At 41.6% G+C, this 16598-nt stretch overlaps 1 protein-coding gene across 1 annotated transcript in view; it reads right to left on the bottom strand.

Annotated features, from left to right (window-relative positions):
- dock10 (dedicator of cytokinesis 10) overlaps nt 1-14846 on the bottom strand; it is a 60239-nt gene extending 45393 nt beyond the window's left edge. The window contains exon 1 of the mRNA XM_054604306.1: nt 14525-14846. Within this exon, the coding sequence (XP_054460281.1) occupies nt 14525-14632 (108 nt within the window). The 5' untranslated portion in view covers nt 14633-14846. The remainder of the gene's footprint in view (nt 1-14524) is intronic.
- Nucleotides 14847-16598: the final 1752 nt, after the last annotated feature.

The raw sequence follows: 16598 nt of genomic DNA, 5'->3' as shown, positions 1-16598 counted from the left end.
TCACTGACTGGACTGTAAAAAAAAAAAAGGACTGAGCAGAAGAAGAAAAATACAGTCAGGAGTAGTAATCTGCAAACTTTTAGATAAAGTTAATCTGGCGTCATTTTCTTTGAAACTCAACTGAAGTACAAAATGATTTTCTAAAGCTGTGATCTGATTTGTTGGGTCAAACGAACCAGTATTTTTCTACAAATGCTCAGAACTTGAAAAACTTGAGTTTGCAGGTCAGGGTGTACCTAGGTATGCAACTCTCCAGTGTGGCTAGTGATAATAGTGTTACGTTTGTCTCAAACTCATCCTGATGTGCCGTTCTCAGTAAAACCTCAGCCTGCGGATGCAACACCACAAAACACATTCTCTTGCACAAACAGGAAGAAAGACCTTGTAAACTTTGCATACTCTATAAATGTATTGCTGTTTGATTCAATAAAAAGAAGGCAAAATTGCCGTGCTAAGAATCGATTAGGGAAAATCCCTATGTATGTCTACTATACTTGTACCTTTAAATTGTCAGATGGCAGATATTTTCTGGTCATTTTTATGGTCCTGAGTGCTTCATCATATTGTATTTTGTGATGTTGTTTCAGGTGGTTGTATACATTTATGATGTTAACCTGCTGTGCTACAGCTGGCAGGCAAAATAGTGCTAGAAAAGTATGTGCTTTTGACTGTCATTCTGAAAAGTTCCTCTGAGCAGATGAAAGACTTTTTCCGTTCAAACACAACACAATCTGTTTGAACTGGAGGGTTTCCTTTGATTCTGACTCATTTCATCTTGATTTAGTAGTTTCTCCAGAGCTTTTGCTTTCATTGCGTTATTCTTCTGTTTTTCTCTTTCGCTTGTTAGATTTGTTTTTGTTTCTGTCCCCACTGCCACGGGCTGTCACATGATGCACAGTTGTCCTGTTACTTGTTGAAGCAACCTAATGCAATGGACCGCTCTACTACTGTAAACACTGCAGAAAATGTTTTCATGTGAGAATGCAATTGCAGATATGAATCAAACCTATGACTTATTTGTATAACCTTACTGTAACAAGACCATGTTGTAACCTGAAGACTGTGTAATATCTGGCTCTGAATCGAGTTCTTCCCCCGGAGGAGTTAACAGGAAGAACAGAGTTCAGAGCCACAGCACACTGCCAATGCCATCTAGTGCTGAGAACTGAACACAGCAGGGTGTGTGTAGGATGAGAGGGTGCCAGTTTCCACCAATCAGTGTAGCAGTGTACCCTCACTGCCACGTCTTTAATGAAGGACCTCCAGGGGGCGCTCTGTGCCAGAGATACTATCTGGTCCTCTGGCAGCTGGTTTGTTTAGAAAAGGAAGCTATTAAAATGTCTTTAACTGAGAACCAAAGTCCTGAGGCAGGAGGGATGCTGGGGGAGGGAGAGAGAGAGAGAGGGGGAGATGGGGTGGAGAATATGGGAAAGGGGGAGTTGGCGAGCAGCAACTGCCTGGATTTTGTTAAAAAATTCCATTCATTCTCCTTAGACTCACCTCCCTCTTAAAATTTACCAACCCACCCACAACAACAACCAACTTCACCTTTTCTCCTGTCCATCCATCGAAAATAACTATTTTCTTTACAATGTTTTTACTTTTTCCAACAATTAAACACAACATGCAGATACACAAAAACATACACGCTTTATGGGAAATGGTATATGTGCATATATTTAACATAACGGACAATCAGGCAGCATATTAGGTCAAATAGAGCCTTACAGAGGAGCAGCTTTAAATGGTAACAAATTAAGGGCAGACTCTACTTTATCTTTTAAAAAAAGGCAATAAATAAATATTCATTGTTTGTTTATTGCATACTTTATGAACTCATATGAAAGATAAGTGGGACACTGCAAATGTTATATATGGTTTTAAATTCAACATCAGCAGGATCCGTCTCAGGAACTGTTTTGCCGAGGTGGTATGCCACCCAGATGTTGATACATCTGGCATCATGGTCAATTTAACTAGTAGATTAGTAGTCACACTCATTAAATGCATGTCATTTGCTCATGTTCCACTAAAATGTTATGTTTTATTTTATAAAAGTAGATAGGTTTTCATAATTATTGGTTAAGGTGGTCCCTGTTTCAGGAGACGTGACCCACATCCAGAATAAAACACTGTGGGGAAAAGAGCTAGACTTCTACATTGTGATGTTGCACTAAGTTATTGGTCCATGATCTACTGAACCGATCCTTTTCAGCTATGACTTAATGGCAATAACAACAATAAAACTATAGCTTATACCTGTTTTTTTTTTTTACCTGTTTCAACATTCAGTCACTGACTCACACATTCATAAAGATTCTGGCTTGTGAGACATGTAAAGCAGATGACTGGTATAATTTAGCATCCATTCAGCAGCAAAAGCAGTAGAAACACAGACAGCTACTGTACTGTCACAGAGCTGGTGCCTCATTAATTCACTCTCCCACGTGGCATCTCCCCATATCTCCCTGCTGTTTCTCCCCCCGCCCCCTCCCGTTCCAGCTCGGGACTCAGCAGTGAAGCGCAGGCGGCTGAGGTCACCGGCTTCTAATGTGCTCTGCAATAAATATTTCCGATAATACCCATCCTTCATGAGGTAGTGAAGTTTTTTGGGGGGTAACAGGGGTATACTTTTAAAATTGGATTCAGTGCTGTTGTTTTATTCTGTTTAAATGAGAAACACAGATAAAGTCAGCACATACTACAGGGGAGGTTTAAGGCAAGAGAAGCAAGCAGAGCAAAAGACTGAGCTTTTCCTCATATTGTGTTTTTTCATCCATGAGAGAGTAGATTAATAATAAAGAGAAAAAGTCACTTTTGCCAATATTACTCTGTTCATCAAAACCTGATATTACTGGAAGGAGTACTGCAGCAACATAATAAATACCACTCCAGTACGGTAGTCATGATTTCTCTCTCAGCACTGCCATGTATCCGTTGTTTCTCTGTGATCGTATCGGGGTAATTTACACAGCTGTTAGACCTCTCCTGTTTCCTGTCCAGGTAAGAGAATCTCCAACCAATAAGACAGTTCACGTACTCCTTAATGCTGGCCAAGTCAAACTCTGAAATACTCAAAACTCTTCCTCTGCTTCCACTCCAAGTCTGATCCTCTGATCCTCTGAAACCGTAGCTATTCCTCAGGCAATTATCCCTGATGATTCCTGTTTCCTGTAACTCTGTTTGCTTGAAAAATGTGTCCTCACTCTGAACCTGCCATATTCACCTTAAATCAGGGCCCAAGCCAATATTTAGTATCACGCAGACATGCCAGAATCACATACCAGCCCAATGGAGGCTATGATTAGAAGCTACTATAGTCACATCAGTCCAGCCCGAGTGAAAAAGAAATCATAAGACTTCATGCCAATCCCCAATCTACACCCTCACAGTGAAGAAAAAGCCCACTAGAATGCCTAGTTTGCAATAAATCATTCAGTCGCGACGCCTACATGACACCTTCACAAAGCCTACATGTAACCTCTGTGTGACCTCCATACCAGCGCTAACTATCTACCAGACGCCCACTCAGCACAGCTCCGTCTCCCTAAGGTCCCAGTTTAGACCGAGGACGCAGCTGTTCCGAAGTTTTTTTCTTGTGTGTTTTCATATCTATGATCCTCCCTTACCTTTTTCCATCCCCCATGATTTCTTGCCCCCTTTTTACAGACTAAAAAAAATCCCTCCTCTGTCTCCCTCTATGCCCTTTGTTATTTCCCTCCCTTATTTCTTTTGCAGATCCCCTTTCAGCTCTTTGGCCGACATTAAAGGCACACAGAATTGATGTACACGCAAAGAATGACACGCATACAGTGAGCCAGCGCAGACTTATAGAAAGGCTTTAAATCCAAATCAGAAGACTCTTGCCCTCTAACATCAGCATCCACAAGCATGACAGACAATCATGGATCTGGTTTTCTTCACCTTAACTCCCTTCACTTATTGAGCGTTTTGGCTGGGGGTATTCCTGTGCTGGGGGTATTCCTGTGTCAGTCAGGGGGAAGAGCAATGAGTGGATCTGGCATCTTTGAATCAAATCTATCTCCACTCCTGCCACTTGGCTGAAAAAAAGTTTGAGACCATTTACTAACTACACCCTCAAGTAAATAACTCAGAGAGAGAGAAGTAAAGACTGGAACTAAAACAAAATCGTAGTTCCTATGAAAACAATAAATGCAACAGTCATTATTTTTGTGTATTCCTACTGATGTCAACTCACTGGTCCCATCCTCCGAGATTAATGGGGATTTAGTTGAGCAGGTCTCAACTCTCAACTGTAGCATTGAGTAGAAACTGACAACCACTTCAGATTCAATAAATGCACAGTGATTAAGTCTATGAAACTACAACAGAGGCCGCTCTTTCAGTTGAAATTGTATCACTTTAGAGTAGACAGCCGTGTCCTCCAGATGTTAAACCAATTTGTCCTGCAGAGCGCTTGTCATTTGGCCTGAACTGCACCTTTGGAAATATGCGTGTTTAAGATCATGCCAAACTGCAGCGCATGATCAAGACAGTGAGTAGAATCATCTGGGTTGATCGGGTGTCTGTAGCACAGCTGTACAATGACCGTATTCTTAAAAAGGCTGATCAGCTCCTCAATGATCACCCCTCTCCTCTCCAACTGAAATTCAGATGTGCACCTATATGTGCTGTTTTATTACATTATTACCAGTTTAAAATCGAAATTTTGGGAAATACGCTCATTAACTTTCTTGCCGAGAGTTGACGTGGGATGATATAAAAGTTTAATTTCATGAATATCCTGGCCAATGTAATTGCAGTTCACAATATTATCCCAATCAGGAAATGCTTTAAACTCTTAAAGTGGAACTAAAACATACTGGAATTACTTTACCTTAAATTATGCGAAGACACAAAACTGTATATTATTTTGTAAAAAATAATGAAAAAAAACTTAACTGGTAGCTTAATCCTTAATCATAAGGTCCCCCTGCATAAATAAAGAATTTATTATTGTAAAATAAATTAGCAACATTGTGCAAGTCTGTTCTTTGTACATTATGATTCCTGTATTTCTTAAATCAGGCTCTGTTTTTCACTTCTCTATCGTGATAGCGAGTTAGACACCTTGTTCAAGTCACTCGTGACGATATTCCCAAAGACCTCAATAATAGAAATTCACCAATATCAATTTATTTTGAGTGTTTATTGCGATAAAATCCTATTGTCCCATCCTTAGCCAAAAGTTAGATGAAAAGATTGATACCACTCTCCTGTCTTTATGCTAAATATGAAGCTACAGCCAAGCTTCACTTAGCTTAACGCTAAAACTGGAGACGGGGGGAAATAGCTAACCTGGTCCTGTCAAAAAGTAACAAAATCTAAGCATATATTCTCCTTGTATTAATCTATCATTTCACCAACTGAGTATGTTGATATATCTTGAGCCTGTGGGCTTTTTTCAGCCAGTTATCTTCTGCTATCACCAGTTATGCCAGCTATTTCTTCTTGTGGCCTGCTATACAAGACACATTATCTGTAACTGAAAACTATCTGTTCTATTCCTCACAGGGGCCCAGGCTCTTTGTGTGTATGTGTGGAAGGATGGAGGTAACTGAAGCGGGATGCAGGTGGTGCAATATTAATAATGGCTACTTGTTTCTGTCTCTTTCTGATTTACTTTCTGACACCAGGGCCAAGAGGACGGACACGGTCAGACGGGATTATTGTCGGGTCAGCCGGGCTGATCAAAGCCATGAGGGAACAGTTAGACAGCAGATGAGAAAGGGACAAAAAGATCTTAAGAGGATTCGACCGTCTAACAAAAACACAGATTTATACGATTTTAAGGACGGCTCGTACAAATGGTGGACACACTTTCTTTACATCCTTGCTTGATTAGACCCTGATCTCTCTCTGTCACTCCCTGTCCAGCCAGTGAAGACAGTTAATGAGGGAAAGTCCACATCACACATGACTGCAACACAGTGTGTGTGTGTGTGTGTGTGTGTGTGTGTGTGTGTGTGTGTGTGTGTGTGTGTGTGTGTGTGTGTGTGTGTGTGTGTGTGTGTGTGTGTGTGTGTGTGTGTGTGTGTGTGTGTGCAGATACAACAGGGCAAGGGCAGCAGGGCACGGGGGTCGGACGGTAATGGCAGTAACATATTCAGGCCTCCTACTCTGGAATGCAGAGTGAGGGAGAGACACAACACTGCAATTCACTCGCCAAGAGTCACTGAACTATTCTTAGTCCAGTATGTGAAGTGAAGTGAAGTGGGAACCCCCCCCCCCCCTCACCCCTTCCCTGGGGGCCGTGAAAAGACATGGTGTCTGTTAAGGTATGGGGCAGGTTGGTGAGGCTGGACGGAGAGCATTAGGGAAAGAGGGAGAGGATAAAAGTTAAGCTCCAGTGAGGCAAAGCCCGGTCAGCTAAGTCTGAATGGAGCAGTTCACTGCCTCTCCAAAGAGCCTATTGTAAACGTACATTGGCACAATGCATGGAGCCCCGGGGACCTCTCTCTCTCTCTCTCTCTCTCTCTCTCTCTCTCCTCTCATGTGACCTCTCACAAACACTGGCATAAAAGGCACACACATACTTTTTCTCTGTCAAGTTTTCCTACCTAGACTAAACAGGCCTTTTTGTTGTGTTCTAATACAATTCAACAACTGGCAGCGTGAAACTACAAGGTTACATGTATTTCAGTGGTGGGGGGGGAAGAATTTCCTGTGCACACATCCAGCAGACACACACTAGTGAGATCACTGCGCAGCCTCACGCAGAGTTCAAACAGTAGGGGAATTCAGCAAGAGACAGTGTCAGTAGTGACAGTGACAGGCTCAGATTCCCCCCTGTGCTCTCTTCTCTTTGCTTTATAGTTCACTGGTCCTTTCTGAATGAGTCATGGAGAAGATGGGGACAGACACACACCGAGGCCTGGCAGTGCACGCTCCTACAAACACGGCTGAGTCGTCTGCAGCACAGTCATAACAAATGTCAAAGAGCTATTCATCTCCTCTAATCCCTTTTCTCTATTCTCCTGTCTGCATAAACACACGCACACACCGGAGATACTAGAAGCATTCACTCAAACATGATAAAGAGTGAGAACTGAAGAGCGATGAATGTAATCCAGTTGATTTAGAAAAGGAGTGAGGGAGTAGAAAGGAAGTGCAGGGAATTAGGGAATTCATTTAGAGCTGGTAAAGGCAAGGGAGAAGAAAAAAAGGCAGAGGGAGATGAGCAGGAGGCAGAAGGTGGAGGGAAGACAAGAGGGGGAGACAGGGTGAGGGGAGGTTTGACAGAAGGACGAGAATAAGTATGTATCAACCTGCTGATGAAATCTCTAAAGTGAAATAAACACACATTTAGGTTGCACCCCGTGATGAAGGCGCCCCAGAATACTCCACAACATGGCTTCTCAGAAAAGCTGCACGCTGAGTTGTTCAGAGACACAAAAAGAACCGTGTGAGAGAGATAGAAAGCGAGCATGACATCCTGTCCCACATTGTCAGAGTGTTAATCTAGGAGGTGAGTCTTTCACAACCCGGTTTGACACATATACAGAGTGTAAATATGACAAAAAACCGAGACGGAGAACTGAAACACGATGCGAGATGTCTGTGACTCTTCACATCCATCGCCTTCAAAAGGTCATATACAAGTGGACCCAAGAGGTGACTGAGATGCAAAACAAATAATATACAAATTTGAGATGATGAATCCTAAATTTATAAAACAGCTTTGTTGTTACTTCAGTTCTTTGCTTTCATGAAGCGTCTACTGAGCATGAAAAATGTCATATAGTGCCATGTATCAGAGCTAATTGTTTAGAAGAGGGGGATCATCATCACTCTTGTTTTGCGAGCAATTTATGTAATAGATAATTGCCTAAACAGTACACAGACAAAATATGGCAAAAGATATCTAGCTTATATTGATATCCTTTAGGTATATTGTATGTTTTATGACTTTAGCTTTCATAAAAGCCTGAAAATCATTCTGCAAAGTCCTACTGTAATTGTTTCATTGCAATGATAAAAGGCCCACAGCTCCTTTCTTCATTGTTCTCAGTGCATGAGTCTCTGTTGTTCAATCTTATTTACATGGTTATACAATCAGACTGTGGTATGATCTCCAAAACTTCAACTTATGTAAGAGAATAACTGTATTGGCAGGCAGGGGAATGTTACCTCTGTTGATTTGTGAAGCAGCTTCATTTGTGACTCTATGGGAATAAATACAACAGCACAGACTTTGTATTTTCTGTCCTGGGGTGCTGAGAAACCAACTTTCTTCAAGAACTGGAACACTTACATGAATATCATCAGGGACCTGTAAAGTTGCTGGCACGCAAACTTCTGAATATTGCACAAAGATACTAACAATTGAATGTACACAAAACGATGATCATGCCAATGCTAATGAGACAGCGTACATAAAAACAAATACTGTACATGAAAACACACATAGACCATATCTTCTGTGATTTGATACTGTAACTCATGCACAAGACAGAGTTTATAAGAGGACAAGTTATCTGCAGTAAAGCCTCCACTCCTCTGGGAGATGAGACAGATCTAACGACTCCCTTCCTGCCTCATTCTTTTCTTGGGTTTCCCCTCTTTACGATCAACTCTCTAAAATGATAAGACTGGTGATGTCTGACCCAACTATAAGCTGATTCTGTCTCCAGCTCCACTCATGTCCCTGTCCTTCTCTTGCCCTGTCCAGATGCAATAAGAAGCATGTGACAGAAATGTAAGCACCGTTGCAGATCTCCTTATCAGACTTGACAATTAAAATAATAAGTGTATAATGTAAGCAGCTACACAAATTAGGTGAATTAATCTATCAAACTCTTGGTAGCGTGGGAACACTAGATGAGATGAATAAGATTTACTAGAAGGGGAAAAGCAGAGATACCAGGAGTGCTTCCTGTTAGAATTCCATCCTAATTGACCTTTGTCTGTTGCCGTGGTAACAGAGGCACAGCTGTGGGAGAGAAGGCTAATCACTGGTAATCTAACTGGTTTTCTAGACTCTGGGACAATTGATTTTCAGCATTATCATTTTGACTAACTCGCTGGTGACGGGCGTATTGGTTTGTGTAACAAGCTGCCAGCAACTGATTAATGAGACACTGACTGACAACTCTTTTTCTTAAAACAGAGCAGCAGCTAACTGTGGTCGAATCAAGATAAAACCACAATGAAACAGATCTAAAGCAGCTATAAGCAGCCTGAAAGTCTTTCTCAGAACAACCACAAGTACCACACACACACGCACACACATAGCCCAATATACGTTATGCTGAACAAATAGGCAGGTCATGCACAATGCATTCAAGGCAGATGACGTGATGTGTCATGAGGAGAGAGCAAAGCCAGACTGACAGCATTCCCCCCCCAAACGACCATGTACACCGGCAACACATCGCTGGGGCACGCTGGGTAGACATGCCCCCTCCGACAAAAAATGACTGTTCTTCGCTGTCTGACACACATTTTAGCTACAGACAGACAGACGTGCCCAGTGGTGGTGTTTTACTGAAAGAACAGAAACATACAAACAGAGCATGGCTGGAACAAGCCCAGAAGGAAGAGAAATTAAGGCTGATGTAGATACGGATTAACAGAATGCAGAGGAAATTAAACTAACGTAATGAGACAAGCAAAAAACAGTCCCATTCTCCAAGAGAGGAGAAGAGAAGATAGGAGACCCTAACAAATCCACTGAAAAATCCATCCTCCTTCCTTTCTTCCTCACAGTTTAAATAGAGATGAGTTCAAAACAAATAAAGCATGCAGGTAAGTGAAATATCAAAAGGACAAGCTAAAGGGAGGCCTGTAGACGCTTTTTGGGTCATTTATCAAATGTGGTAAAAATACAGGAAGGAAATCACTTGAACTAGAAGACTACTTTCAATATGTTGCATATGTGTGAGTGTCTGGCGAGGAGAGCATGCACCCGAGCATGAAGGTGAACCGCATTGGTAGAGAACCACCATCCCAAACGGTTTTGCATGTTTAAGCCCATTACCTATAAGTCACATATATTTTACATCACTGTCAGACAATTTCCAATGCACTACATGTGTTTTGTGATTTCCTACCTTTTAAGCAGTTCTCAAAGCAGAGCAGACATTGATGACTGATTTATTTGAATGATCTTAATATGAATCATCTAAATTTTTAGTGTCTTTGGTGCAGAGAGTAATTAAGAGCCTCTATGATCTCGGTGACTGTTTCGCAGGCCTTCAAGGCAGCAATTGGTGTCAGCATGGTGCTGAAATCATTCTTTGAGTGATCATTTAGTTGATCGACACAACATTATTTTGTTAATTTACTAAAGGTATTAGTTCCTAAAGTAGTTCTTCGAGCAACAGTAACATAAATACTCATGCACGTGTCTCAAATGTTTTGCACCGGGAAATTGTGATGGGTATTTTCCCAATTTTCTGACATACTGTGTGTAGACTAATCAATAAACAGGAAGTATATTAATCAATAATTTACGCAATTATCGACAGATGATTGATTCAATAATAAAGATAGTTGTTGGTTGCAGCCATAGCCAGTATGATGTGTATGAAAAACTGCAGAGGCTTGAAACTTGCTTGAAACAGACAATTGCAGTAAACAGTCAGGTCAGCAGTAGCAACGTAAAAAAATATATATATATCATACAGTGATTGGAAGTTAATAAGCTTAATCATGAAAAAAAGATGTATAATGATTCTAGATACCTTGGCATTATAGGATTACAGGTTTGTCTACATGACTGGACAACAGACACTGGTTGGTAACAAAACGGAAAATTTCAGTAAAATCCTGAAGCCTGAGATTGGGCACCAAAATAGTCAATACTTGATCAGGCGTGAAGGTAGTACCATAAGGGCACCGAGGACGCCAAGTTCAAGATGTAGCATGATCTGATGCCAAAGGAAAGACACAACAACGATGATAGAACTATTAGGATATCATGTAGAAAATGTATGTGCATGCATATGACCTTAGGGAAGCCAGTGAGAGTGACATTACAAGCAACCCTGTGCTACCGGGCCAATACACCGAGCTATAGAGGGATGCCACATGCCGGGGGTGGGTATGTTGGCCCCGATATCTGGCTGTGTGTTTAGTGTGGCTGGCATCGTCGAGGCATGGTATGACATGTGGTTCATCCCAGCAGGCAGCCAGAGTCACAACAAGAACGGCACTTGTGTCCACACTGCTATGCTGCTCACTTTTAGCTGAGAGTCATAATAAACACTCTCACTCTCTGGTGCCAATGAGCAGCAGTAAAGGGTCTAAAATGCAGTGTTCATTTTGTTGGTATTGTGATTTAAATGCTGCACTTCAGGTGTGTTTGATACAAATCCTGCTTCATTATCTTTAATATTTAACATATGTTGGATATGTCAATCTGTTTATAATTTAATTCCATTAGTATTTGTTGTCCAGCAGCTCAGAGGCAGATAGCTGCCAGACAAGATGTAATGGAAAAGATCTCATGGTCACTGAAGCAACAAACTGCAGCTCTTTAAAAAAAAAACTAAAAAACTCAACCACCGTTACATCCTTCGTTCTTGTATCCATCCACCCTTGCATGCATATTTGGGGATGGGTGGGCTGACCACTATGAGAAAGAGTGAAGTAGTCAGAAAGCAATGATTGCTTTCACAGAGCGCCTCATCAAAAAGGAAAATGCAGCACGCACCAGGGGGATTTACCTGGTATCATGTATGCTATACACTAACCGAAACACACACACACTTCAGAAAACTGATCTAAGCTGACTGAGGACCCATGCAGGGCAGTGGAACGGTAGGAAGCACAAAGGAAAACTGTCAGAAGCAACTCAAACATGGAAGAATCTGAAAGCAGTGAAGGCATGCAGAGATGGGGAGTAAAGTCAAGGGTGAGTGGGGGGGGGCAACTATGAAAAGAGAGACAGGGGTCAATGAGGGAGAGATAAAGAGGCTCACGCTTCGTTGAGCGTTATGCCATAGGGCCTGATTTTGCTGACCTGGTTTTCTTTCACCAACAAAGGCCATGCATTAACACACTCACAAAAAACATCCATGCACATGCACAACACGCCTATGAACATTTACACACCCACTTAACCCAAACCTGTGCACAGCTACACATTTACACACACATGTTTACTCTTCTATCCCGCCATCAAGCTCGTATATCTGCTCATAGAATGACTATGAGTAATTGTTCAAGGCTTTTTTTTTCATCTTTAGAGACATTGGTTTTTCAAGCTAAAGGAAGGAATTGAAACTAACCAGTCAGTCAGGCTTTCCATTTCAGTTCACTTTTTACAAAAACACACCTTTTAAAGGAATTGATTGGGTGTTCTGGTAAATTCTGTTAACTGTGGGGAATATGAACATGTTAACCTTTGGAATATCTGTCATACAGTTTACACTGTGGTATTTATATCTTTGAGGCTTTATATCAATTAGTGAAATGTATTTATTGCAACACTGTACTTTTATATGATTTCGCACCAATGTGATAAAGTACTCTGACTTGTCAGGTATTTAATCCACTGTATTAGCTAATATCTTATTCACTAACAAATTCTGATCTGATTATCTAGAAAACGTTTTGCATCAAAATATAAAATATTAAAATAGTGACATACCCTTACATATACGGGGACAGACAGGATTATCCATAGTGTCCGCCCCTCATTCAGCATCTATTTAATCCACCGAATATTTTATATTCTTGAATAAAAATATTCTTGAATAAACTCTAAACATACTGAGCCAAGTACATGTTCAAACTCAGTGACTATCTTTCTACATCTATCTCCTGTATATACATATCTCACTTCCTTTCTTTTAACTTGGGCAAGACACTTAACCCCAAGTTGCTCCTGAAGGCTTGCCATCAGTGTGGACTGGATGTTGCATGAATGTTAGTTAGAGTCTGATGGTGGCACCTTGCATGGTAGCCTGTCATCAGTGTGTGAATGGGTGAATGATATGTAATATACTACTGATTGTAAGTCGCTTTGGATAAAAGCGTCTGCTAAATGACTGTAATGTAATGTAAAGTAATGTAACTTCTCACTTGTTTTTTGCATCTTTGCTTAAAAAACCACATACCAAGTGAAGCTCAGTGTGATATTTCTTCAGTAAAACCCGTGCATCAGTGCCCTAAATGATACCAACACAAGGTGACTCACCAGTCGATATCTACATCCAATAAAGGAATCAATAAACACTGCTCTGTTGTGCTCCATTTGGCGACATGGCACATGCATAAGGCTCATGCTATTCTATTGTACTCTGTTCTATTCAGCTGACCCAGCGCCGGTTGTAACATCTGGCTGCTCAAGGCAAATTTCTATATTTCAGTGAAAAAGAAAGGTTTCATTCATTCAATTCTTTTCTATTTTTAATCATGTATTCTGCCATGCGGCCCAGTAATATTAGATTGTGTCTCTTTATTCCAATCAATTCTCACTGCGCTCTGTTACGCATGTGTCCCACTGACACACTAACACCAGAGTGAAGAGGATTCAGAGTAGCAGCAAAGCGTCTGGAGTGGAGTGACCTTTCTCTATGCTAATCTCTACAGCATGGCCACACACACACACACGCACACACACACACACACACACACACACACACACACACACACACACACACACATGCAAAACGTAAGGTAAAGGGTTTGTCCTCTGCCAGATGAATCAAAAGGACATCATCAAAACACAGATCCTTCTCCTTGTGTGTGTGTGTGTGTGTGTGTGTGTGTGTGTGTGTGTGTGTGTGTGTGTGTGTGTGTGTGTGTGTGTGTGTGCATGCGTGCTAGTGGATGTGTTTTTTCCTGGACTACCCCTCCTCCCATTATCTTAGTGTCAATCAGAGCCTCTCATTATAAGGCGTGACACACCCACCATGCATTTCACAAAGAGTTCTCATGATATTAAAAATAGCCTGAATGTAGAATTTGTGATAAATCAATCCGGTGGTCGCATCCACGTCCTCCCTGGTCCTTCCCTCCGTGTTTCTGTGCACCGCTGGGCAGATGTAAACCGCTGCCTGTGTCATGCCGCATCCCGCTCTCCTACTACCAAGCCGCTATTTATTCATTCACTGAAGCCAGACACACTGAAATAAAAAAACTCCAACCCACGGGGGAATACGATAGGCTCTACGACTTTTATAGCCACATTACCAGCCAATAAGAGGGGTTTCTTTTCAATGGTCGAAAGAAATGTGGCGAGCATTACCCATTTTTTTTTTTAACGTATTGAATTGTTTCTCCCCCCCCTGCAAGATCAATAGACAGAGGCTGAACAGCGGTGCTGCGCTCTGCTCATCCACTGCAAAGACAGATGCAGCATGAATGTCAATGTCAGATCTGCCAGATTTTGCGGTGCAGTGGTGCAGATGAGAACAAATCTAATTCAATTCCAGATGCAAAAGATTTTAGTGGCCGCGGCGCAGTAAGAAGGCGTCGGGGCCCACAGGTGGTGATGCGTCCCCCCCCCCTCACTACCACCATGTTTGTACAATTTCAAAACGGGTCTGCTCACCGTCACTGCGGAGTGTCTGACTGCGTTGCATGCCGTCTGTCGTATCTCCGCCGCGGTCCCCGGTTTCAGCAGGTTTTTGGTGAATCTCCGGGTCGATTCGGCTGCCATCTCCTCATCTGAGCGGTCACCGATCACAAGTCAGCCCCCGGTGATGTTAATGCTGCAGTCAGACCGACCTGATCTGGCCCCCACCCCCCTCGCTCCTAACGTGAGCAGACCCTACCGAGCTGTGTTTACACACGCACACACGCTTCACACACACCGTCAGTCCACACACGTAGCGCGCGCAGTGCAGAGGATGCCTGTGCGCCGAAATTGACGTCAAACTAGACTGAATGAAAAAAGAAAACGGTACATCCGGTAATGTCTTTCCAAATAAAACATCTTTAGCAAACCCGAGCAGAAGATGGATTGCACCACTCCCAGAGTGCATTTATTTTGAAGGGTAAAAGCATCAATTGCACTGTAGTTATTCTATCTAGCCTGAGGCGAACTTCACATGCAAAAAAAGAAACATTCATTTCATACTGCTGCTACTGAATTTTAATTTCCATTAGCCTAGATAAGATATGTAAGTCTAGACTGTTAGGTTACTGATTAATAGGTAGGAATTGAACAGTGCCTTAACAGTCTAAACTGCTCACATTGATGTGACCAGCGGTATTTGAGCCTATACTGTATACATTATGAATCTCAAGGGGAACCTCTGAAATGTCAACTACTTATCAGCAGTCCAGTCACGATCTAGGAAAGGATGGAGCAGCAATAGCCTGTATATAAAGGGAGCAGCACAGGAGGTTACACTCACGTGCCAACAGCGACACATGGCGTTAGGAAAGGGTTAATGCATTTTGAAACACACAGCACCGTTTTCAGTAATTTCCTGAAAAAGAGTGAAACAGCGCCCCCCCTAAGATATAAGATCTGGCCGTGTGGTCAAATGTGATATTACACCGTTATAGTCGAGACAAGTCTAGTGGACGTCAGGTGAAGTTGAGAAATATTCCAGGTGTGTTAACTTTCATGTCATGAAGAAATTGTGAATGGACATTTTACTGGAGTAAAAACTCTCTTACCTGTACTGTGAGGCCAGTCACACTCTGGTGTCACAAATAAATGATAACAACATAGTTTTGAGCAAACGTTGCAAGTGAAACGACCAGGAGAATTAACTAACGTTAGTTTTTCAAGTGTTGCTTATCATCATATCATATCAGTTAACCGCGGTTTTGTTAGCAGAGATGGAAAGAGGTGAAATGAAACAAACTAAAAAAATACCAACAATACTACAAGAGCGGCTGTACCATAGTTGGAATAATAATATGCCATGGATACTTCACCTCCATGGAAGTAGACCGGACTCTTGTCTCTCAGTGTCGCTTTGCTAGCTGGTTAAATGTCTCATGCTGTGGGCTTGTCGATGTGATGGAGGTTACCTATAGTATGACACAGTTAGCAGGGAAAGGGCCTGCAGGGCTTTTAATGGCCTCACTTTCTCCACTGTAGTGTGTATTTGTTGTTGACTCACCGTTGACTGTGAGGGATTTGTGGATAAGTCTGCACAGAAGTTTCTATTCATATTTTTGGCCTGTTTAAGCTGTGCTATATGATGTGAGTCATCAGCTCTAATAGTGGCAGGCTGCTTTTGAATGGCAAGCACATTGATATATAAGACTGAGAAAGTCATGTCATACATTCACTTGAAACTATTCTGTATCTGTAACGTTATCAGGGTTGAAGCTTTTGTTATGAGATATATATAAAGCGGGTCACCATTTTTCTCAGTCAATATATTTCTAAAGGTGCTATTAACATGCTATTTTCACCAGATGTCGGTAACAACCCAAGTAATCCATGCTGATACTTTTTCCCTGTGTCATTCAATTTTATTACACATAACTTAATTTCTGAACGTATTTGTTTTCTTTTCTTTGTATGTATGGATTACTTGGGTTGTTACCGACATCTGGTGAAAATGTCATGTCAATAGCACTTTTATAAATATATTTACTGAGAGAAATGGTGACGTGTTCAATACTTATTTTACCTGCTGTATTTGTATGCTAAAATAAGA

This window comes from Anoplopoma fimbria, chromosome 1 (assembly GCF_027596085.1).
Source record: "Anoplopoma fimbria isolate UVic2021 breed Golden Eagle Sablefish chromosome 1, Afim_UVic_2022, whole genome shotgun sequence".
NCBI classification, from domain to species: domain Eukaryota; kingdom Metazoa; phylum Chordata; class Actinopteri; order Perciformes; family Anoplopomatidae; genus Anoplopoma; species Anoplopoma fimbria.
The sequence above is the reverse complement of the archived record's forward strand: the minus strand, read 5'-3'. Positions and strand labels throughout refer to the sequence as shown.